Source organism: Oncorhynchus mykiss, chromosome 8 (assembly GCF_013265735.2).
Source record: "Oncorhynchus mykiss isolate Arlee chromosome 8, USDA_OmykA_1.1, whole genome shotgun sequence".
Lineage (NCBI taxonomy): Eukaryota > Metazoa > Chordata > Actinopteri > Salmoniformes > Salmonidae > Oncorhynchus > Oncorhynchus mykiss.
The window spans coordinates 12306678-12330202 of NC_048572.1; the positions used below are offsets into that span (position 1 = coordinate 12306678).

General features: G+C 45.2%; 1 protein-coding gene across 4 annotated transcripts; it reads right to left on the reverse strand.

The window, feature by feature from the left end:
* Positions 1–9928: 9928 nt before the first annotated feature.
* mideasa (mitotic deacetylase associated SANT domain protein a) lies at positions 9929–23358 on the reverse strand. 4 transcript variants are annotated; one of them, XM_036984778.1, is made up of 13 exons: positions 22916–23358; positions 20320–22208; positions 18000–18197; positions 16836–17184; positions 15910–15979; positions 15522–15667; positions 14223–14326; positions 13931–14006; positions 13675–13763; positions 13366–13509; positions 12259–12378; positions 11414–11589; positions 9929–10936 (listed from the first exon to the last, which is right to left on the reverse strand). In XM_036984778.1, exons 2-13 carry the CDS (start codon positions 21868–21870, stop codon positions 10684–10686), a joined length of 3276 nt encoding a protein of 1091 aa, XP_036840673.1. In that variant the 5' UTR covers positions 21871–22208; positions 22916–23358; the 3' UTR covers positions 9929–10683. The 4 variants fall into 4 exon arrangements, with proteins under 4 accessions (XP_036840673.1, XP_036840675.1, XP_036840674.1 ...); XM_036984780.1 differs by having other exon boundaries at positions 18000–18194; positions 22916–23357; XM_036984779.1 differs by lacking the exon at positions 22916–23358 and adding an exon at positions 22474–22591.
* Positions 23359–23525: the final 167 nt, after the last annotated feature.

The following is a 23525-nucleotide window of genomic DNA, read 5'->3' on the forward strand; positions in this document are numbered from 1 at the left end:
GGATGCCAATGTGCCTTGCTCGCCTTTGTTTTGCCGATGCTCTTATCCCCTCATTTCCTCACGTTTCAAGATGAGCATTAACTTAAGGAAGCAACATCCCGATGTAATCGATAGAACGTCTTTGTTAAAACCGTGACTCAGCAAAGGAAGGGCTAACAAGAGTCCTGGGCTACATCCCAAATGGCAGCCTGTTCTCTGCATCAGGGATCATCAACTAGATTCAGCCGGGGGCAGTTTTTTTCTTGAGTGGATGGTCAGGTGGCCCAGAACATAATTACAAATCATTTGTAGACATTAACGAATGTCAAACTTTGCTTACATTTGTACGATCGCATACACTCAGTGGCCAGTTTATTAGGTACACCACCGTATTCGTGAAAATAATTAGCTCCTACAGACCGTGAGTCACATGGTCTTGGCTTGCTATATAAAGCAGGCAGACAGGCATCGAGGCATTCAGTTACTGTTTTATTTAATGTTAGAATGGGCCAAATGAGTGACATAAGTGATTGAGCGTGATTATGAACCTTATGTTTGTCGGTGCCAGACAAGCCGGTTCCAGTATCTCAGAAACGGTTCTCAGAAACCTCCTGGGCTATTCACACACGACAGTGTCTGGGGGTTTACAGAGAATGGTGCGACAAAAAAAAAATCCTGTCAGCGGCAGTCCTGTAGGCATGAAACAGCTTGTTGATGAGAGGTTGAAGGAGAATTGCAAGAATCATGCAAGCTAACAGGCAGGCCACAAACAGTCAAATGACGGCACAACCACCAACACTGGACAATCGAAGAGTGGAAAAACATTGCCTGGTCCGACGAATCCCGGTTCCTGTTGGGGAATTCTACCCTACATAGTGCACTACATTTGACCAGATCCCTGCTCAAAAGTAGTGCACTAAATGGGGAAAAGGTGCCATTTGGGACGTATTCTTGCTCTCTCATCACCCGATTGGCAGGAATCGGAGTAAATCAGGGTCTGAAACAGGTCGTACTTTTAGTAAGTGCATTTGGCGACGGCCACCGGATATTTTTCATCATCATCATCTCAGTCATAAATAATGTAAAATCTGAGCAAGGTGGATCAGGCGCTGTTCTTTATTCTGCCGAATTGACATTACCCAAATTAAAAGGACTGACCCTTAGTAGAGAGAGAGGGAGAGAGCGGGAGAGAGGTAGAGAGAGAGAGAGAGAGAGGTAGAGAGAGAGAGAGAGAGAGGTAGAGAGAGGAGAGAGAGAGAGAGAGAGAGATAAGAGGCCCAGTATTGCTGCTTTTCTATTATCCTAAATTGTTCATCAATTTGGATAGGATGTTATCCGACCGTTCAGCAAATGGACCTAGTGCATAATGGACCTAGTGCCCTCTCTGCCTCTGTACACCTCACCACAGTTTGCACTTCTTTGATTAAAGAGTTCAATGAGTCACTGTGCCTTGTCAGCGATACCCCCATCAAACAACCTCTAAACAACCTGTCTCTGCACCCTCAGCATCGCTTAGAAGACAGCCGCAGGGCACGTTTTTTGTGTGCAAGTTAATTGTGTGTCTGTAACTGTGTGTGTGTGTGTGTGTATACGTGTACGCGCGCCCCCAGGCGTGTACGACAAGGTAATATAGCTCTTCCCCGAAGCCCTGAATCAGAGTGGGGGGACCCTCTACATATTACTTTACACTTCATAGCCTCTGAGTCAAGGCCCACTCAGTCACCCTAAGCACTCCGTTGAGGAAGGTAGCATTGTAGCATCTCCCTCAGGCATCAGGCAGACGGGCCCGGCCCATTCCCCCATCGCATTTCTGATACCTCCTCCAGGAACAAGGGAGGAGAGTGAGAGGAGATGAATGGACGACAGCGTCCTCCTTCCATCAGAGGGGCTATTTGCATACACGAGTGAGAGTTATCCTGCTGACGTCGATGGAAACACTGACTGATGGATTTCATTTTGTTAAGTGAGTTAGTGTATACGGGCAGAGTAGCCTGTCAGGGCTTGATCTACGGTGCACAGCAGCACTTCTGTAAACACTACAGACCTGAGTCAGAACCTATAGCTATAGGATAGGTTCCATTTTAAACATATATTCAGGCATTGTGAGATTTGCTGTGTGCGACTGTAATATAGGTGACCTGGAACGTCTCCTACAGCGACTAAGGAAGCGAGGCGAATGTGGTTTACAAGCAGGCAATATGAGAGAGCCCAGCAAACAAAAAGTTGGTTCTTTGAAAGTTCCCAGAACATTCGTTAGGTTGGGGTAAATGTTCTCGTAACACAAAAACTGTCCAGTTGTGCTGATGATTATACAATGTTTGTATAAACGTTCGCTTGATGCTGTAAGAACGTTCCGAGAACACATTTAGTCTGTTCTTTAAAATGTTCCCAGAATGTTTCAATAGGTTGTGGGAACAGTCTTGTGGGAACATCACAAAAGATATGTTCACAAAACTCAAAAACTGTCCAGCTGTGCTGATGATTATACAATGTTTATTTTCACCTGTTGTTACAAGAATGTTCCCAGAACAAATTGTTCTATGTTCTTTAAAAGTTCATAACACATTTCTTTAGGTTGTTGTAATATTGTGTGGACAGATGTTCCCAAAACACAGAAACTTTCCAGTTGTGCTGATTGATTACAATGTTTCTATTAGGTTGAAAAAACATTTGCCTGGTGTTGCAAGAACGTTCCCAGAACAAATGTTTTACGTTCTTTAGAAATTCCTAAAACATTTATCTAGGTTGTGGGAACATTGTGAGGATATGACAAGAGATAGGATCTCAACACATAAATCTGTCCAGTTGTGATGACATTCTTCATATCAGAGTGCACAAAACATTCCCTCAATGTTGTTAGAATGTTTTTCCTATGATCCCAGAATGTTTTAAATACATTTTAAACAGTCCATGGAGGTTTATTGTGTGTCTTACTGTGATCTCACTTTTGAGGAAGTTAGTTGTGCAACAATCCATGTAGAAAAGCATATGGCAATTATTTGGAATCACGTGACAAAATATTAGACATTCATCGTACACACATAGTTGTTGTTTTACCATATTGTGTTGATAGTCACAAGCACTGCTGAAACCTGGGAGCATTGGAGTGTTATCTCCCTGGAATGAATCCACTGCACCACTGGGATGGGACGAACACAAATATAAAGCTGTTTACACCTTTACTCTGACTTCCAGGTCATCGTCTTTGCAGAGAGAGGATAAGTATCCTCTATCATTTCTTACTGTAAAGTTGGCATGTATTTTTTCCTACAAACTTGACTTAAGAAATCATGTAAATGTATTGCCTGGCAGACTGCGGTGAGATAGATGTACATAGATGTGAATATGTACTAAGACATATAGCCATAGTTTGGATAATAGTTGAGCTTGAAGTTGGAAGATTGCAGGTTCAAATCTACTCGATTACAATTCTTTAAAATAGTGATGTTTGGACAATACCCTAATAAAATATTCTGTAGGAAAAAAAAAAATAGTTTGGCAACTTCATATAACAATGTTACATTACACATCAATATTAGCAGAACGTTGCAGCAATGTTTTCAGATCTACTTCCATTATCGTTGAAGTATGTTTTTGGAACAATTCTGGATCATCTTGTCATAACCTCACAGAATAACTTTGTGAGTCTCACAGGAATGTGTCTTGTTTGTTGTTACAGGTGTCAGTAGTACTATCGCCATCAACATTAACTTAAGGAATGGTTTTGTTTTAGAACAACTTCTATTGCTGAAGTATGTTCAGGGAATGCTATTACAACCATGTCAATGTCACACCAGCTTGTTGGTGTCTTTAATAACATCTACATAATGTTCCTGTAATGTTTTTTTCAGAACCATTTCTATTACAGTAGTCTGTTCTATAAACATTACATTACCTGGAAACCTAATCAGAACATTTGGGGAATGTTCTGTGGTGGTTGTTACAAATGTTGTGCACAACACTTCAGTGAACGTTAGGAGAACATTCTGAGGACATTTCCTTTAAAATAAACAAACAACTAAATGTTAGAAGAAAAAAAAAAACGAACTAGAACATAATGGAAATGTTAGATAATGTTCTGGGAATGTTCCCGGTTTGCTGGGAAGGGATTCATAGGTGGTGGGGTCATTGAGGCAGATTGGGTCCTTGGTCCCCGAAGGCCAATGACTACAGGTTTATGACTCCATTGCCGAAATGATTCCCTCAAATCATATTGAGTCCACACTGAGGACTGCTGTATTGATGAATTGCAGGTCGCGTACACATCTGTAACCTTAAATATTTGATGAGATTCATGGCGTCAAATCTACTAAACTACCCTTTTTCAGGACCCTGTCTTTCAAAGATCCTTCCTAAAAATCCAAATAACTTCACAGATCTTCATTGTAAAAGGGTTTAAACACATGCTTGTTCAATGAACCATAAACAATTAATGAACATGCACCTATGGAACGGTCGTTAAGACACTAACAGCTTTCAGACGGTAGACAATTAAGATCACAGTTGAAAACTGTGAACACTAAAGAGGCCTGTCTACAGACTCTGAAAAACACCAAAAGAAAGATGCCCAGGGTCCCTGCTCATCTGCGTGAATGTGCCTTAGGCATGCTGCAAGGAAGCATGAGGACTGCAGCTGTGCAATAAATTGCCATGTCTGTACTGTGAGACGCCTAAGACAGCGCTACAGGGAAACAGGACGGACAGCTGATCGTCCTTGCAGTGGCAGACCACGTGTAACAACACCTGCACAGGATCGGTACATCCGAACATCACACATGCAGGACAGGTACAGGATGGCAACAACAACAACGAGTTACACCAGGAATGTACAATCCCGCCATCAGTGCTCAGACTGTCCACAATAGGCTGAGAAAGGCTGGACTGAGGGCTTGTGGGCCTGTTGTAAGGCAGGTCCTCACCAGACATCACCCGCAACAACGTTGCCTATGGGCACAAACCCACCGTTGCTGGATCAGACAGGACTGGCAAAAAGTGCTCTTCACTGACGAGTCACGGTTTTGTCTCACCAGGAGTGATGGTCAGATTCGGGTTTATCGTCGAAGGAATGAGCATTACACCGAGGCCTGTACTCTGGAGCGGGATCGATTTGGAGGTGGAGGGTCCGTCATAGTCTGGGGTGGTGTGTCACAGCATCATCGGACTGAGCTTTTTGTCATTGCAGGCAATCTCAACGCTGTGCGTTACAGGGAAGACATCCTCCTCCCTCATGTGGTATCATTCCTGCAGGCTCATCCTGACATGACCCTCCAGCATGATTATGCCACCAGCCACATTGCTCGTTCTGTGCGTGATTTCTTGCAAGACAGAAATGTCAGTGTTTTGCCATGGCCAGCGAAGAGCCCGGATCTCAATCCCATTGAGCACATCTGGGACCTGTTGGATCGGAGGGTGAGGGCTAGTGCCATTCCTGCCAGAACTGTCAGGGAACTTGCAGGTGCCTTCGTGGAAGAGTGGAGTAACATCTCACAGCAAGAACTGGCAAATCTGGTGCAGTCCACAAGGAGATGCACTGCAGTACTTAATGCAGCTGGTGGCCACACCAGATACTGACTGTTACTTTTGATTTTGACCCCCCCCCCTTTGTTCAGTGACACATTATTCCATTTCTGTTAGTCACATCTGTTCAGTTTATGTCTCGGTTGTTGAATCTTGTTATGTTCATACAAATATTTACACATGTTAACTTTGCTGAAAATAAACGCAGTTGACAGCGAGAGGACATTTCTTTTTTTGCTGAGTTTATAAAAGTTCTGTTCTCACATCCACACGTGTGTTCGTCCTTTGACATTTTCCCCCCATGTAAGCCTATGACATTGACATGCTTTCTTGAATCATTTTCTGAAAAGTATCCTGGCATTTTGCTTATAGTAAAAACCCCATAGAGATGAACTTTGAAGGCGTAAATGCCCTAAGCATACGTATTAATGATGACTGCATATTTCCCCTTGATGTAGATTTCAACCTAGACTTTGCTGCTGATCCAGAGATATATATATTGGCCAATAAGTCTTCTAAAACATTACAGCGACATTGATCCTCTTCCTGCCCTTATCTTCTCTCTTTAAAGTTCTCACAATAAAATCATCCATCTGGTTCCCCGTCCCTAACATAAACAATCATCATAGTGCACTACTTTAGACCAAACCATAGTGCGCTATTAAGAGAATAGGGTGCCATTTGGATCATAGCCTGGGTATGACTCTGCTCCTAATGGTTCTGATTAGCAGTGGGAGGACTCGATGAGGACACTTGATCCCCACTTAGCCCCTGCTGCCTCAGCACGGCCCACAGGGGAGGACCGACGCTGGCTCCCTAAGTGATGAGAAGGGTGGGAGATGTGGAGAAGGCCTCAGCACGACCCACAAGGAAATAGGACCGATGCTAGCTTCTTAAGCGACGAGAGGGGAAGGAGACGTGGAGAAGCCACATTGGGTAAGGTCATTGAGACTGAAGGCTATAGGACAAGAGAAACAACATTAGGTCCACATCCTAACACTAAACATAGTGCACTAGATAGGGCAGTGGTTCAGAGAGATAAGGGGAGAAGAACAAACATAATTTTTTTTTTATTCAGTCGGGTCATTACTACGCTGATAAATGACAACTTACATCCGGATATTTGCCACCTAGGAAATTTGTGTGACCGGACCTTCTCAAATAGTAAATAACAGGAGTGAAAACGTTTGGGAAGCACTGATACAGGGAATAGAGTGTCAGACACAGGGGAGGACCATATGCCTGAGGTACTCCCAATCAGTAGGGATCATAATGGATCAATTGTGTTGACAGAAACAAGAAGGGGACGAGTCTTACCCTTGAGCCACAAAACTACTAATTTCTCATCTTAAAAATCTGTCCCCTTGACAGACTGTAAACACTAAAGGAAAAGAGAAGCAGGAGGGTACATTAGGTAGTTCAACCCCACACTAAAGACACCCAGACTGGAGGAAAAGAAAAGCTCTATAGCCCTCTCTTCAGGGCTGATGGAGCAGTCTCGGCTGTGTCCTAGGTGCTTCTCTCTCGCTCTCCCGTTTTCAGAAAAGTGAAGATGTAAACGAGTGCTGGGAGGGAGAGGGGTGGCTGTCAGGAGAGAGAACGGTGGCTGTCAGGGCCCCCCCTGCATGATGAGTGTAGGATGAAGGCAAGGCAGGCCATTTTATTTTCTCCTCCAGGCCTTGCATTTAATCTCCTAAGTGCTGCTGCTGCCCAGGCGTCTCTGTGTGTCTCTCTGTGTGTGCGCGCACCAGGCTGCCCTGGCTCTTACCCAGTGTTCTTTTTAACGGCTAGTTATTTCACCTTGGCAGAGTCGCAAAACACTTGCCACGCCCCCAAGGCTCAGACGAGTTTGCCCTCTGTCCTTCCCGCTGTGTAGACGGATTGGAACCTGGGTTGTATTAGTGCATACCGCAGCAACAAAAAAAAATTAAATGGGAAATGCTTTGCAATAAAAATATATATATATTGTTTCTTATTGGACAAGTTGTGGTTCTCTCCCACCCATTTTGGTCAGTTTTCCTGCGCTTGGTGAATATGACCATGTAGGGGCGGCAGGTAGCCTAGTGGTTAGAGAGTTGGGCCAGTAACAGTAAGGTTGCTGGATCTAATCCCAAGCCTGACAAGGTAAAAATCTGTCGTTCTGCCCCTGAACAAGGCCCACTGTTCCCCGGTAGACTGTCATTGAATTTGTTCTTAACTGACTTGCCTAGTTAAATAAATAAAAACCTGGCATGACCTGTTGGATAGTTATGAGGTTCTCTCTTCTACAGTCCTTGACAAAATGTGTATATATGGACTTTTTTTTTTTTGCTTCCAAGTTAATGCACTCATACTTCGGTGCTGGTTATGGCTGAAATAACAGGCCAAAGAACATTCCTGTAAATGAATAAAAAAATGTAACCTTGTTGTATACTTGTTTTCTGTTATAATGTGTCAGATCAAGTCACTTTTGACATTTGCTATGATTGATTAGTTTTGTTATGTCTATAGTTTTGTGTAGTATGTTGTCCTACTAATCATATAGCATATGTATTGAAACTCAAGGGGGAATATTGTCCATTGATGATATTGAAGCACTACTTCCCTCTACTGGTGGTTGTGTTAACAGCATACTTGGATTAACTTGGAAGAAAATGGAAGTAAACAGGCTGAAATGGGGAAGTACCATAAAGTCAGATAAAGGTCTTGATGAATAAAATCCATTTGGCACGGACATTGCATTAAGGGCTTCACCATTTTAAAGTAGTCAAATGGGTGGGATTTCCCAGAGATGAAGATGTGAAGCGAGAGGATTTAGTCTAAATCTGGTTGTGTGAGATATGTACTTTTTTGTATACAGGTACAGTATATTACTTTTTAATAAACATTTTTTTATACACAAAACACACACATTCGATGTTAAAGGTCCCTTTGTAGTTTAAAATGTGCAATTCAACCTTAGAGTTTGCTGACAATTCTTAAAAATGTCCCCACAATATTTTCCTTTAAAAAAGTTAAGAAGAATTCATACAAGGTGATATCTACATTAGCCCCAATTTTAGAACACAGATGGATATTATAAAAGTGAAGTCTCTTTGATCATGATTTAGTAACGAAAAACAGGTATCCACAGAGTATAGCTAGTTTGTTTAAACGGCCGATGTGTACAAACTATTAAGAACAACCATTAGACCTAAATAGTCCACACAAAGAATTAGCAATATAGATATTCCAATAATAGCAAAATAGATATTCCAATATAGATATTCAATTAAAGTGATATAAAAGAAGTGAGATCGGCAAAAGCAGTAGAATAGAATACAGTGCATTTACAAATCATTTCACATTTCCTTGTGAAAAATAAACACGAAAAAATGGTTTGAAATATGTGGAGTTGGAAAAGCAATCAAAAACAAGACAAGTTGTGGCACTGATGTGAGACAAAGTGGACATTGCAGGTCGCACCGGGCATTTCTGAAGTTTGCTAAATCATATACAGAGCCTTCAGAAAGTATTCACACCCCTTGACTTTTTCCACATTTTGTTGTGTTACAGCCTGAATATAAAATGGAATACATTTCGATTGTGTATCACTGGCCTATTATACACACATACAATGCCTCAATGTCAAAGTGGACTAATGTTTTTAGACATTTTCACAAATAATTCAAGCTGAAATGTCAAGCTGAAATGTGTTGAGTCAATAAGTATTCAACCCCTTTGTTATGGCAAGCCTGAATAAGTTCAGGAATAAAAAATGTGCTTAACAAGTCACATAAGTTGTATGGACTCACTCTGTGTGCAATAAGGGTTAAACATGATTTTTGAATGACAACCTCATCTCTGCACCCCACGCATACATTTATCTGTAAGGTCCCTCAGTGGAGCAGCGAATTTCAAACTCAGATTGAACAACAAAGACCCGGGAGGTTTTTCCAACGCAAAGAATGGCACCTATTGGTAGATGGTTAAAAATGTAAATAAATGTAGACATTGAACATCCCTTTGAGCAAGTTATTGAAGACAATTTAGATGTTGTACACCCAGTCACTACAAAGACACAGGCGTCCTTCCTAATTCAGTTGTCGGAGAGGAAGGAAACTTATCAGGTATTTCACCATGAGGCCAATGGTGATTTTAAAACCGTTACAGAGTTTAATGGGTGTGATAGGAGAAAACTGAGGATGGATCAACAACATTGTAGTAACTCCACAATATTAACCTAAATGACACAGTGAAAATAAGCAAGTCTGTACAGAATAAAAATATTCCAAAAACATGCATCCTGTTTGCAACAAGGCACCGAAGTAAAACTGAAAGAAATGTGGCAAAGAAATGAACTTTGTAGTGAATACAAAGTGTTGTTTGGGGAAAAACCAACAAAACATCTCTAAGTACCACTTGATATTTTCAAGCATGGTGGTGGCTGCATCATGTTATGGATAAACTTGTCACTAGGGATTTTTTTTTTTTTTGTAGGATTACAAGAAACAGAATAGAGCTAAGCACAGGCAAAATCGTAGAGAGAAAGGCTGGACAATAACCCGTTGCTGACCAAGACGACATTGAATGTTCCTGAGTGGCCTAGTTACTGTTTTGACTTAAAATCGGCTTGAAAATCTATGGCAAGACCTGAAAATGGCTGTCTAGTAATGAGCAACAACCAACTTGACAGAGCTTGAAGAATTTTTAAAAGAATGTGCAAATATTGTACAATCCAGGTGTGTAAAGCTCTAAGAGATTTACCCAGAAAGACTCGGCTGTAATCACTGCCAACGGTAATTCTAACTTGTATTGACTCAGAACTGAAAATACTTATGTAAGTGAGATATTTCTGTATTTCATTTTCAACACATTTGAAAACATGTTTTCACTTACGGTAGTTATTATGGGGTATTGTGTGTAGACGGGTGAGAAAAATAAATGTAATCCATTTTGAATTCAGGTTGTAACACAAAATGTGGAATAAGTCAAGGGGTATGAATACTTTCTGAAGGCTCTGTAAATGTGGTTCCTTAGACTCTAAACACCTCCCTGGATGTTGTAAGATCTGATCGTCTGTGCAGCACATCTGTAATGATGACCGGGAACACCTCCATCCTCAATCTCATTGTTTCAGGTACAAAGATTATTTGTACTCGTTTGTTTTTCCGGGAGTGGGATATGTCTTTCAATCCCTCTCAAGCCCCCCCTCCCTCCTCCCCTCTCTCACTGCCAGTCCTCATCCTTTTCATCTTCTGTCTCTGAAGGCACATCCTCATCACTGACCTCATCCTGTTCTCCTGCTCCATTCCCACCCCCGTTCCCATTCTGCATAACCTCTGCTGCCTCCCTGGCCCGTGCCTCCGCCTCAACCGCCCGCTGCTCCTCCTCCTCTTTGAGTTTGAGTGCGGCTTCCTTCTTCTCCCGCTCAGCGTGGCTCTTCATGTGGGCGCTGCGGCTTTTCACCTTGTAGAACACCCTGGAGGTCAAAGGTCAGATAGATACATGGACAATTGAACCCAGAGAGCTATATAGAGAGAGACCTATGGCTCCGATCAAACCTACAGCCACACAGGTGACGTTCCAGGTCACCTATTTTTTGCAGTTGTGCATCTCAGAAGATTGCTAAAGTATATCAATGTGGTTACTGAGACGTAAACTCTTCTCCAGGTGTTGTAAGGTCTAATTACCTGTGCAGCGCGACTGCAACTAAGACAACCTGAAACGCTACCAATGGCTATTGTCTCCATTGTTGCCACACTGGTCTGAGATATGTCCAGCGAACACTGATCTCTAAGAGAGATGCCTGGTTTATAATACTCTTGGTCAATCCCTGTCTTTCACCGTTTTCTTTCACTCAATTAAAAATTGGCGGGGAAAAGTATTAATGGTGGAAAATGTGTATCTTTTTGCAGATCATCTAAACATAATCTTAAAGGGACACACACACACTGACCTGCTACACTTCTTGCAGGGGAACACGCCCTCTGGGTCGCCGGGGGGCTTTGGGGGCGCTCGGCTCTTCTTCCCCGCCTCGGGACGAGGTTTTCTGGCTGCAGAGGGAAGGGTTGGATGGGGAGGACCAACCTTGTGTACAGCATCCAGGTCCCTGCACCCTAGCACTGCTCCTGTCTGGTGGACCCAACATTAAATCATTGTGTTTGTCTAGTATACCAAATCAAAATCAAATCCAATTTTATTGGTCATATACGCGTGTTAAGCAGATGTTATTACGGGTGTAGCGAAATACTTGTAATTTAAAAAAAAAAAATACTGCAAAGTTTCCTTAGAGCTAGAAGCACGGCAGCCCTCTGATGGCGCCATTTTTTCCAGAAAGTACCAATGTTGTACTGTCCTGTTGGTGAATCAGTCTGTTAAACCAGTGTTGTACTGTCCTGTTGGTGAATCAGTCTGTTAAACCAGTGTTGTACTGTCCTGTTGGTGAATCAGTCTGTTAAACCAGTGTTGTACTGTCCTGTTGGTGAATCAGTCTGTTAAACCAGTGTTGTACTATCCTGTTGGTGAATCAGTCTGTTAAACCAGTGTTGTACTGTCCTTTTTCAGGACCCTGTCTTTCAAAGATAATTCTTAAAAATCCAAATAACTTCACAGATCTTCATTGTAAAGGGTTTAAACACAGTTTCCCATGCTTGTTCAATAAACCATAAAAATTAATGAACATTGGTCAAAGGACATATGATAGCAAGTATAAATAGATAAGGGATAGATTTAAACATGGTACAATGAGGTTTAAAAATAATTTTAAAAAAAATGTAACTTAAAGTGAAAATGAACACTTACATTGTCGTGAGCCTGTAGTGTCTGAGTAACCCTGGACTGGTTGCAATCTTGACCCCTGTCACATGACCCTTGCCACTTCCTGTCAACTTCTTCCTGACTTGGTTTTGATCCCTGAGAGCTCTGTGAAAAAGAGACAAATAATACAATAAATGGTCATCTTAATACAATTTTATTTTGTAATGTAAATATATTTTTTTACGAACTCATGAACGACTTGTTTTATAATAAACTCAGCAAAAAAAGAAACTTTTTCAGGACCCTGTCTTTCAAAGATAATTCTTCAAAATCCAAATAACTTCACAGATCTTCATTGTAAAGGGTTTAAACACTGTTTCCCATGCTTGTTCAATGAACCATAAACAATTAATGAACATGCACCTGTGGAACGGTCGATAAGACACTAACAGCTTACAGACGGTAGGGAATTAAGGTCACAGTTATAAAAACTTAGCACACTAAAGAGGCCTTTCTACTGACTCTGAAAAACACCAAAAGAAAGATGTCCAGGGTCCCTGCTCATCTGTGTGAACGTGCCTTAGGCATGCTGAAAGGAGGCATGAGGACTGCAGATGTGGCCAGGGCAATAACTTGCAATGTCCGTACTATATTCATTCTGTTCTTGATTTCCTGCAAGACGGGAATGTCAGTGTTCTGCCATGGCCAGCAAAGAGCCCGGATCTCAATCCCATTGAACACATCTTGGACCTGTTGGAATGGAGGGTGAGGTCTAGGGCCATTCCCCCCAGAAATGTCTGGAAACTTGCAGGTGCCTTGGTGAAAGAGTGGGGTAACATGTTACAGCAAGAACTGGCAAATCTGGTGCAGTCCATGAGGAGGAGATGCACTGCAGTACTTAATGCAGCTGGTGGCCACACCAGATACTGTCTGTTGATTTTGATTGACCCCCCCTTTGTTCAGGGACACATTATTGCATTTCTGTTAGTCACATGTCTGTGGAACTTGTTCAGTTTGTCTCAGTTGTTGAATCTTGTTATGTTCATACAAATATTTACACATGTTAAGTTTGCTGAAAATAAACACAGTTGACAGTGAGAGGACGTTTCTTTTTTGGCTGAGTTTATTTGTTTTCATTAACTAAAGCCTTACCTTAACATCCACTACTGCCTCTGTGTGTCTATCTGCTGGGGACTCTGCAGGTCCGTAGGTAACGCTTCCACTGTGACTGATCTTCACCTGTTTCTTATGCATGTAGTAAAACTCCACACATTGGGCCACTGTCTTTGTTTGCACCTGTATACGGATAGACAAAACACACACGCACACAGACACAAATAGACAGTTATTAAAAGGTTATTCATTTCTTATAGTATTCCCAGTGTTTGCCCAGGTGGTGCTGATTCATGCCATGTGGTAAAAGCGTCATGGCCGACATGGCCTGGTTAGAAGTGAGCGTACCAGTTTCTGCACCATGAAGAAGTCCTTCCTGTAGGTAGAGATGCCTTTATTGAAGAAGCGCTTCTCTGAGGGAGTCCAACTGTCTGATCCTGGGGGGGGGGGGGGGGATTATTCACCATTCTGTCAATGAGGCCTCACAGTGTGTGTGTGTGTGTGTGTGTGTAATTTGGAAGTGAATGAATGGCCCCCTCCATTTCCCCTTTAACAAGCACACTTTTGAGAAAGAAGCAATTGAGGAAACAAAATGTCTTCCCACCTGAGTAGTGATAGTCTGCAAGGTGGTGGCCATCAGAGAAAACGGGCTCCTTGAGCAGCAGGAACGCCAGGGTCTCCTGGGGAGAGCAACACAATTCATCACCGGTACTATCTAGTGCACTATTTTGACCAGGGGCCATAAAGGCTCTAGTAAAAAATAAAAAATAAATAAAAAAAAACACACTATAAAAAGTTAATAGGGAGCTATTTATGAAACCTGGGAGAAACTTTGCCACAGAGCGGATTATCATGGAATCACTGGGTTAAATCACTGTGTGAGTCACTCTACTCACAAGGACATTGCCCCCACACTCATGCAGACAGTGGAGGGCCAGCTCCTGATTGGTGCCACCGCCGTACAGAGCGCTGGAGCAGGCCAAGCTCATCAGGTCGTCCACTAGGGGGAAAGAGTGAGGCAATTTTGAGGTAGGAAGACAGGGAGTGGGAGGAGGTGCAGGGACAGAAAGAGAGGGTGGGGGAGAGAAAGAGAGAGAGCGGGGGAGAGAAAGAGAGAGAGCGGGGGAGAGAAAAAGAGAGAGCGGGGAAGAGAAAAAGAGAGAGCGGGGGAGAGAAAGAGAGAGAGCGGGGGAGAGAAAGAGAGAGAGCGGGGGAGAGAAAAAGAGAGAGCGGGGGAGAGAAAGAGAGAGAGCGGGTGAGAGAAAGAGAGAGAGCGGGGGAGAGAAAGAGAGAGAGCGGGGGAGAAAAAGAGAGAGAGCGGGGGAGAAAAAGAGAGAGAGCGGGGGAGAAAAAGAGAGAGAGCGGGGGAGAGAAAGAGAGAGAGCGGGGGAGAAAAAGAGAGAGAGCGGGGGAGAGAAAGAGAGAGAGCGGGGGAGAGAAAGAGAGAGAGCGGGGAAGAGAAAGAGAGAGAGCGGGGGAGAGAAAGAGAGAGAGCGGGGGAGAAAAAGAGAGAGCGGGGGAGAAAAAGAGAGAGCGGGGGAGAGAAAGAGAGAGAGCGGGGAAGAGAAAGAGAGAGAGCGGGGAAGAGAAAGAGAGAGAGCGGGGGAGAGAAAAAGAGAGAGCGGGGGAGAGAAAGAGAGAGAGCGGGGAAGAGAAAAAGAGAGAGCGGGGGAGAGAAAGAGAGAGAGCGGGGGAGAGAAAGAGAGAGAGCGGGGGAGAGAAAGAGAGAGAGCGGGGGAGAAAAAGAGAGAGAGCGGGGGAGAAAAAGAGAGAGAGCGGGGGAGAGAAAGAGAGAGAGCGGGGGAGAGAAAGAGAGAGAGCGGGGGAGAGAAAGAGAGAGAGCGGGGGAGAGAAAGAGAGAGCGGGGGAGAGAAAGAGAGAGCGGGGGAGAGAAAGACAAAAAAAGACACTGAAAGCAAAACGTCATAATTTTGCACTACTTCAGGACGTTACCGCCCAAGTTATTCAAATGTGCGTACTTCAACTTCCATACAACCCTTTTTAAAGTCAGCTCTGTATGCCTCACACCACAGAGCCATGCCGAGCTGAGCCGAGCCAAGATGTACTGAGCTGGCCTGACTATGCATTCAACAGAGTTTCTGGAACCACGCCAGAACAGTATGGTTCGGGTTGGCCCTATTCTGTGAAAACGGTATTAGATTACTATAGTTTTGAGTAAGAGGCAGTGTAGTTACCGGTCTCCTGCTCCACGTGGCGTAGCAGGGACGCCTTCATGGGGAGCCAGACCAGGTCAGCCTTGTGCTGGTCCCACTGGGTCAGCGAGCGGTCACACTGCAGCTCTGGTACCTCCGCCTGGTACTGCAGGCCAATGTTAATACGCCTGGGGTGGGGAGAGGGAGGGAGGGTCGGAGGGAGGTAGATGGTGGGGAGAACGAGGGAGACAGCAAGCGGTTGGAGCGAGAGAGATTGTGGGTTTGATTCCTGGGGCCACCCATATGTAAAATGTATGCATACATGACTGTAAGCCGCTATAGATAAAAGTGTCTGTTAAATGGCATATACATTATAACTGCATCATAATGCATTATACCTGAGTTCAGTGTTACAGAGGTTTGTACTCACGGTTCAAAGCTGACAGGTGTGGCGTCGGTGATCAAAGGGAGGACTGGGGGCGTGATGTCTGTAGAGCTGGCTGGAGAACACAAATTAACACAGCACCTTTAGGACGCTACCATCTGGACAGAGAGGACAGAGAAACCATCTGGACAGATGTATATAGAACAGAGAGGATAGAGAGACCATCTGGACAGAGGTATATAGAACAGAGAGGACAGAGAAACCATCTGGACAGAGGTATTTAGAACAGAGAGGACAGAGAAAACATCTGGACAGAGGTATATAGAACAGAGAGGACAGAGACCATCTGGACAGAGATGACAGAGAAACCATCTGGACAGAGATATATAGAACAGAGAGGACAGAGAGGACAGAGAGACCATCTGGACAGAGGTATATAGAACAGAGAGGACAGAGAAACCATCTGGACAGAGGTAGAGAGACTAGAATATAGAAGTTGATCTGATCTCAGAACACAGGAAGTCATGGGGTCATTTAACTCTGGAGGACTGTGGGAAAGTGTTCCTAATGGCACCCTATTCCCTACGTAGTGCACTGCTTTTGGCCAGGGTCCATAGGACTGGTCAAAAGTCATGCACTACATAGATAATAGGGTGCCATTTGTGAAGCATCCTACACTTTAAGCGCTGGTTTCAATGTTCAATAGCAATTTCTCCATTGAAAATGTTTTTTAGTCCAGGACTAGACTTAACTATTGTCTGGGAAACCAGCCCTGGACTACTGACAGGAGAAATACATTGTGACAAGGATGCATTCAGTGCATAGGAAAAGAAAGGAACAGATTTTTATTTTACGTAATAACAATAGAGGTAGGGGACAACTAGGAGACAGAGAAGAGAGAAAGAGAGAGACGGAGGGAAAGAGAGAGAACGATACAGCGAGACTTCTCGAGCTTCCGTGACAAGACTTACTGGATCGCAGAAGGCTGCGCGAGGCCGACTTGGGTGTGTTGGGTGGCGGCTGCAGGGTCTGGTTGCTGGCGGCGATGGAAGACAGGAAGGTGGAGAAGTAGAGACCAGAGCCCTCGCGCACCGGCGACAGGATGGGCGGCGGGGTGTAGGGCGGCAGGGTGAAGTGGTGGTCGGGCAGGCGGATGGGCGACCGCAGGTGGCTCTGGTAGGGAGTGATGGCGGAGTAGACTGAGGGGGCGATGAACGTAGCCGGTTTGGGTGGTGGGATGAAGAGGGGCTCGGGACGAGGCCGCCATTTGTGCTTGGCCAATTTCCCATCGTCGTCCTGACCAGCATCGCCCTCCAAGTCCTGGTTGGGTGAGATGATTGTGAGGAGTTCAGTGATATTTCAGAGAATGACAAGGACAAATAGACAAACAACCAACTGCATTGGTTCAGTGGAAGGTGGGAGGGAGATTATGACTTGTGTGGGAAGTCACCGGCCGGATGAATGAAGTCGCTAAATAATAACGTTGTGAAACCACATTGAATGTTTTTGGCCTCTACATCAAAGTGGCTCCATCGAGTCCTATTTTTTATTTGACCTTTATTTAACGAGGTAGGCCAGGTGAGAACACCTTTATTTAACCAGGTAGGCCAGTTGAGAACAAGTTCTCATTTACAACTGAGACTTGGCCAAGATAAAGCAAAGCAGTGCGACAAAAATAACAACATAGAGTTACACGAGATAAACAAACATACAGTCAATAGCACTATTGAACGATAGCACATGACAACCCAACCCATTGTGGAGTTAAGGCCTAATTTCTACATACTAAAACATGTTCCCCCAGCAGGTCATCATATCTGGGTTCAAATAGTATTTTTTTTCATATACTTTAACTGTGCTTGATCGAGCTTGCCTGGCTGGCACAACAGAACAAACAGAAAAGGGCAAACCGCACCCACCTGGAACTCCAGGCAGGCTCAAACAAACACTCAAAGTATGTGAAAGAAAGCAAATACTATTTGAACCCTAGATTGTGTTCATTAGGCACCAAAACAGAAGAAAACAGTGAGGAACTATGTGGACTTGTCCAACAAAGAACACTAAAATGCTGCAAAACATTTTTACTACGCCTAGCTTAATGAATACAACCAAGGTCTGCATGCCACAGGACCTACCTGGCTGAAGCTCTCCGAGAGGGACTTCCTCAGTGAGCGGCGGCTCGCTACAATGACCGAGGGCTTGTGTTGGGGCTGGGGTGGGAGCAGGGCGTGCTGGCCCGGAGGGCCTGTCTGACCCTGGCGCACTGGCACAGACACGGGGATAACCAGGGGCACCATACCAGCTTGTCTGCCCATAAGACCCTCCCCCTGCTGCTGGGGGGGGGGGGGGGGTAGAAGAGGGGAACAACAGAGATAGAAATAAGTAGAGAAAGGAGATAATATAGATATAATATAGATAATATATATAATATAGACAATATGTAAGGGAGTAGAATAGAAAGTGGAAGTAAATATGGCAAATAGTGAACTTTCCATTCTACATGCTTGACAAATGAAATGAAACCCCCGCAGCAATTGTTCATCTCAGACTGTAGGTATGCATGTCACAGACAATTTATGGACATTGCTTAAAGGCAGTCTTCAGTGTTGCAAGATCCCGTTTCACAAATAGAATCAAGAAAGCTCTGCACACGTTGTATGAACAACCAGTTACTTAGAAGCAGCAAATGGTTACTGTCAGCTTACAAAACGTATTGAAAATCCGGTACTAGTGAAAATACACAACATTAGCAACTACATTCAAGCCAGGCCAGAGAAATACATTTGAAATCTTATTCAAATGACTACAGTAAATGCCTCAAATCTCAATTCTGCACCATTGAACTCCACCCCACACAGCCAACTCAACAAAAAAATGAAAATAAAAGAAGCTGAACCTTGGGATTGTGAATAACAGTGGTATGACTGTTTTATTAAGGCACCTGGTTGGGGAGAGAATGTGGAGGAGTGGGAGTCTGCAGGCCACAGCCCCTCCCTGGCTCAGCTGAATGGCTGGGGAGGGAGAGTCCTGAGCGGCTCCAGGCTGCAGGCCACAGCCCCTCCCTGGCTCAGCTGAATGGCTGGGGAGGGAGAGTCCTGAGCGGCTCCAGGCTGCAGGCCACAGCCCCTCCCTGGCTCAGCTGAATGGCTGGGGAGGGAGAGTCCGGAGCGGCTCCAGGCTGCAGGCTGCAGGCCACAGCCCCTCCCTGGCTCAGCTGAATGACTGGGGAGGGAGAGTCCGGAGCGGCTCCAGGCCACAGCCCCTCCCTGGCTCAGCTGAATGGCTGGGGAGGGAGAGTCCTGAGGAATGTAGAGGTGTGCAGACATGTAGCTGCTTCAACCCTCTGCACCCAGCACACACTTCCTCTCTCTGCAGTCTGCACCCAGTCTCTCTCTGCAGTCTGCACACAGCACAGTCTCTCCCTCTCTGCAGTCTGCACCCAGCACACCCAGTCTCTCTCTGCAGTCTGCACCCAGCACAGTCTCTCTCTCTCTGTAGCCTGCGCCCAGCACAGTCTCTCTCTCTCTCTGTAGTCTGCACCCAGTCTCCCCCCTGCAGCCTGCACCCAGCACAGTCCCTCTCTCTCTCCCCCCCTCTCTGCCGATTTATTCAATAACCAACATGTTTTGCCTTTGAAAAACAAGTCCTGAAAAAAATGCAGCTGCTTTAGTGGGTGTGCCTAAGGGAAACGTCAACATCATAAATTCCTGACAGCAAGTCTAGGAACTACTCTTTTCTCACAGAAGTACAGCATAAGGGGAAGTCCTGCACATAAAGCATGATCTTCCTCTTGGAAGAGGAACAGGGTGTTGCAGTGGTCACAGTAGCAGCAAAGTAGGGGAAAGACAATCAGTTTACCTGTCATCCGAGGAACTCATCTAAATTCAATAGTCAGGCCGCTGTGTGTGAAAATTCAGCACTTGCGGAAAGATGAAATTAGGAATATATGTATAATTATTTAACTGCATGTACTGTACAAGTGAGCGAAAATAGCAGTAGAAGTATTGTTGTCTGTTAATTTACTCCAATCAGGGGAGGGTTGGTAGGATTCAGGAGTCACATTATTACTACCTTCAGGAAATACATGAGGTATTTAATCAACATCCTTATTTCCCTGGCCCATTGTGTCGGCCTTCGCGTACAGCGACAATTCTTAACACTTGCTGTTCAGAGGTCTATGTGAATGATTGTTTTTTGAGTGTTTCTTTAAAAGGAGTCTGGCAGAGCCACACCTTTTGTATTTTGTGTTTATTGGACCGATGATAGAGAGAAAAGTTGATAGGAGGTCAATGTTAGAGCAGTGGGTCAGATTCACACCAATGCTTGCAGCAATACACAGTACATGTGATCCAGACGCAGGGGCTTAGACCACTGGACTACCCTAGGCCACAATGTGAGATGAACTTGGAACAGGTTTTAGGCCTGGTTGAACTAAACAAAAGAGTGCAAACAAACCTTGGCCATCTTGGAGGAGGGCAGTGATTCCCTCTCGGAAGCCTTCTGGGCCAGAGTCTCCAAGTTGATCTCTTTCGACGCCCTCCTCCTCCGTCGCGTACTCTGGATAACCCCCCCAGTCGGCCCCTGTCTCTCCCCCCCTTCTCGTCTGGCTACCACACCGTTCTGGGGTACCTCTCTGAAGGTCTGGTTCCAGGGGGATAGTGAGGGAGGGTCCACGAGTGGTGATAGCCCATCTCTAGAGAGGCGGCGGGAGCGACGGGGGGCAGCCGGAGATGCGTCTGAGGGTGACATGGGGTCCGATGTGAGTTTTGGGGGGCAGGGGTCGGAGGATGTGCTTGATGGGTCAGCGGACGGGGTCTCTACATCCGGTGTATGTCCCTGTCCCTGAGTCTCCACAGACAGAGGCATGTCCTTCTGAGGGGTTGAGGGGCTAGCTCTAGATGGACAGTTGTCAGGGGGCTGGTTATAACTCAGGAAGTGTTGGTTTGGTTGCTGCTTTTGCTGAGACTGCGGCTGCAGTATTTCCTGCGGTGGTAAACTGTGTGTCGGTTGAAGCTGCTGCTGGTGCATTTGTTGCCGTTGCTCCTGTTGTATTTGCTGCTTGTGATACTGCTGATTCAGCTGCAGTTGGATCTGATGCTGTTGCATTTGGTGCTGGAGCTGTTGCTGCAACTGGTGCTGTTGTTGTTGTTGATGATGATGCTGCTGATGTAACTGTTGTTGCTGCTTCTGCTGTTGTTGTTGCTGCTGTTGCATCTGAAGCTGCATCAGTTGGTGTTGTTGTTGGGTTTTTGGCTGCTCGTTGTAGCTCAGGTTGGGCATGGCCTTGGTGCCCCCCTGGAACACTGGGTAGTACCCAGATGGAAGGTGCTGTTTGGTGGGTCCGAACGCCAGCTGGATGGGCTGCATCAAGGACCCTGGTTGCATGGTGGGGTGAGAGGAGGGGGCATGGGGGGGCTGAGCCTGGAGATCTACACCCTTATGGCCCTGCTGGAAGGCCTGGAGCTGGGCTTGACGCATGGCGGCTGCCGCAGCTTGCTGCCCCCACTCTAAGCCCCTAGCCTGGGCTTGAGCTTGGGTTGCCTCCCTGTAAACCTCCATGGAACCTGGAGCCTGTTTCTCTGCTGGCCCCATCTGCAGAGCAGCTCCTTCATCGTGGCTCCCTTTGGGGAAGGCCATCTGGACCCTAACGTTGTTCAAGCCGTCCATATACGGGCTAAAGTTCTGCCCCCATGAATTGGTTGGCAGGGGCCCGGAAGCATCCTGAGACCAGCCAGCGGCTTGGATGTGGTCCTGGTGCATCCATTTGACAGAGGCAGTCTGCTGATAGTGTGCACGACTTTGGGGCCCCTTCTCTGGGTTGAAGACCCCAGAGCCGTGGCCTCCAGGCTCCCCTACCCTGTGAGCAGACTCCAGAGCCGGGGGGCCCATACCGCCATAGAAGACATCCCCCGCGTGCTGCACTGTGGGCTCCTTCATGGCAGCTGCAGCCCGATGTTTGCCCCCACTCTTATCAGGGATCACTTTCTGCTGGGGAGGATGACTCATACTATAATCATCAAGCTAAAAAAATAAATAAAACAGCGGGTAAAAAAGTTGAGGTCCTTTATATATATATCCTTTATATATATCCCCAGTCACTTGAGTAAAAAACAAGGACGAGGCCAAGTGTTTCTGCCTACACTGCCTCGGTCTGGGACCGCTGTGTCCTGCTTTGTTTAACGGCGAGAACAGAGGGACTCGGGAGGAAACATAAGTCCTACAGGAAAGAGTAGAGGGCGGAGAACACACACCTCCTCCCTCAAGTCAGATCTGAAGAAGTTTGCTGCTGTTAAGGGTCACGGCGGCCCTGGATCCCCAGATGTCCCTCATTCATGTGTGGGGCCCTGAAAGATAGAGGGTGAGGGAAATGACTGGTAAAATATGTGTGAAGTAAGTTTTCAACGAGCATGTGTGCAGGACAGGCCTGTTTGCTTGGCTCAGAGGAAAGAACGAGGCTAATTATATTTAAAGTAAAATACGTTCAGAGAGCATGCACTGTACAAGTATTGTAGAAGCAAAGTATTAATAATGCTGAAATACTTCCAAATCCAATTAATATAGTGACATCACAGACACAAAAGTAGTCGTGTCGGCCCATTATTTACACACCGTAGATGTTGGTTTCGACTGTGATAATAGCAGGCAGAGACAATTTGAGGCGTGGACTTTACAGAACTGCCATTTGACAACGAGAAATACAGGAAGCGAGAGAAAACAAGTAGAGTCGCTTTCCACCCCCCTCTCGGAGCCCCCAGTCCCAGCCAATTGGATGCAAATTTCAGGCAACCTTTTGTGTTGTAGTAGAGTATTGTTGCCACACTGTTGCCTTCGAAAATTACATACAGTAACAATCTGCGCACGAGTTTATGTGCAATAAATATGGCCAGGCCACTAAAATCACATCGTGGCTTCATTAAAGTCAAACTAAACCTACAAAACACGAAGTGCATACTCCCATGGGATTGTGTTTACTATTGCAACTCCATATTTTGCGATCATGTTGATCGACAACACACGTGATATACCATTAATTAAATTAATTGACACTTACTGTTTCAATATCATTTTATGTATATGACAGCGAGTTCTACGGAGCCAATTTCCTCTGGGCCAAAGTCGAATGCATGCAGCTCCACTACGGGATCGTGCGCAACAGATAACATATACTTCGAGTTCGACAACTTTTCTTCAGGCCATTGAGTAAACAACTTGCATCGAAACCATTCAAACACGGGATTTGGGATATTTGTTGTTCAACCACAAATCCATGTAAGTACAGTGGCTACAATGTTGCACACGGTGAAATAATAACACACTTTCAGGAAAACATGTCCAGCAACTTTCTCCCCGCATCGAGTGTGTACGTACATAAACCACTGATTCCGTTGGGTATGATCAAAATGTCAAGTACATTTGGTCATTTGCGTATTTTTCATAGATCTGTCTGTCAAATGCATTGGCTCTATTGCATTCACTGAAACATCAGACTACACATAGCATTTATAAATCTGTGAAGCTGCGCCAGCGCATTAAAGTTCTGAGCTCGTGAATGCTCCGCCTCACCCTTCAACCGCTCAACTGACGTCTGCTGTCCAATCCGATTGTCTGACCACGCCTATATCCATATCCTTATAAGGTTGTCCCACTGCTTGTGGCATCAT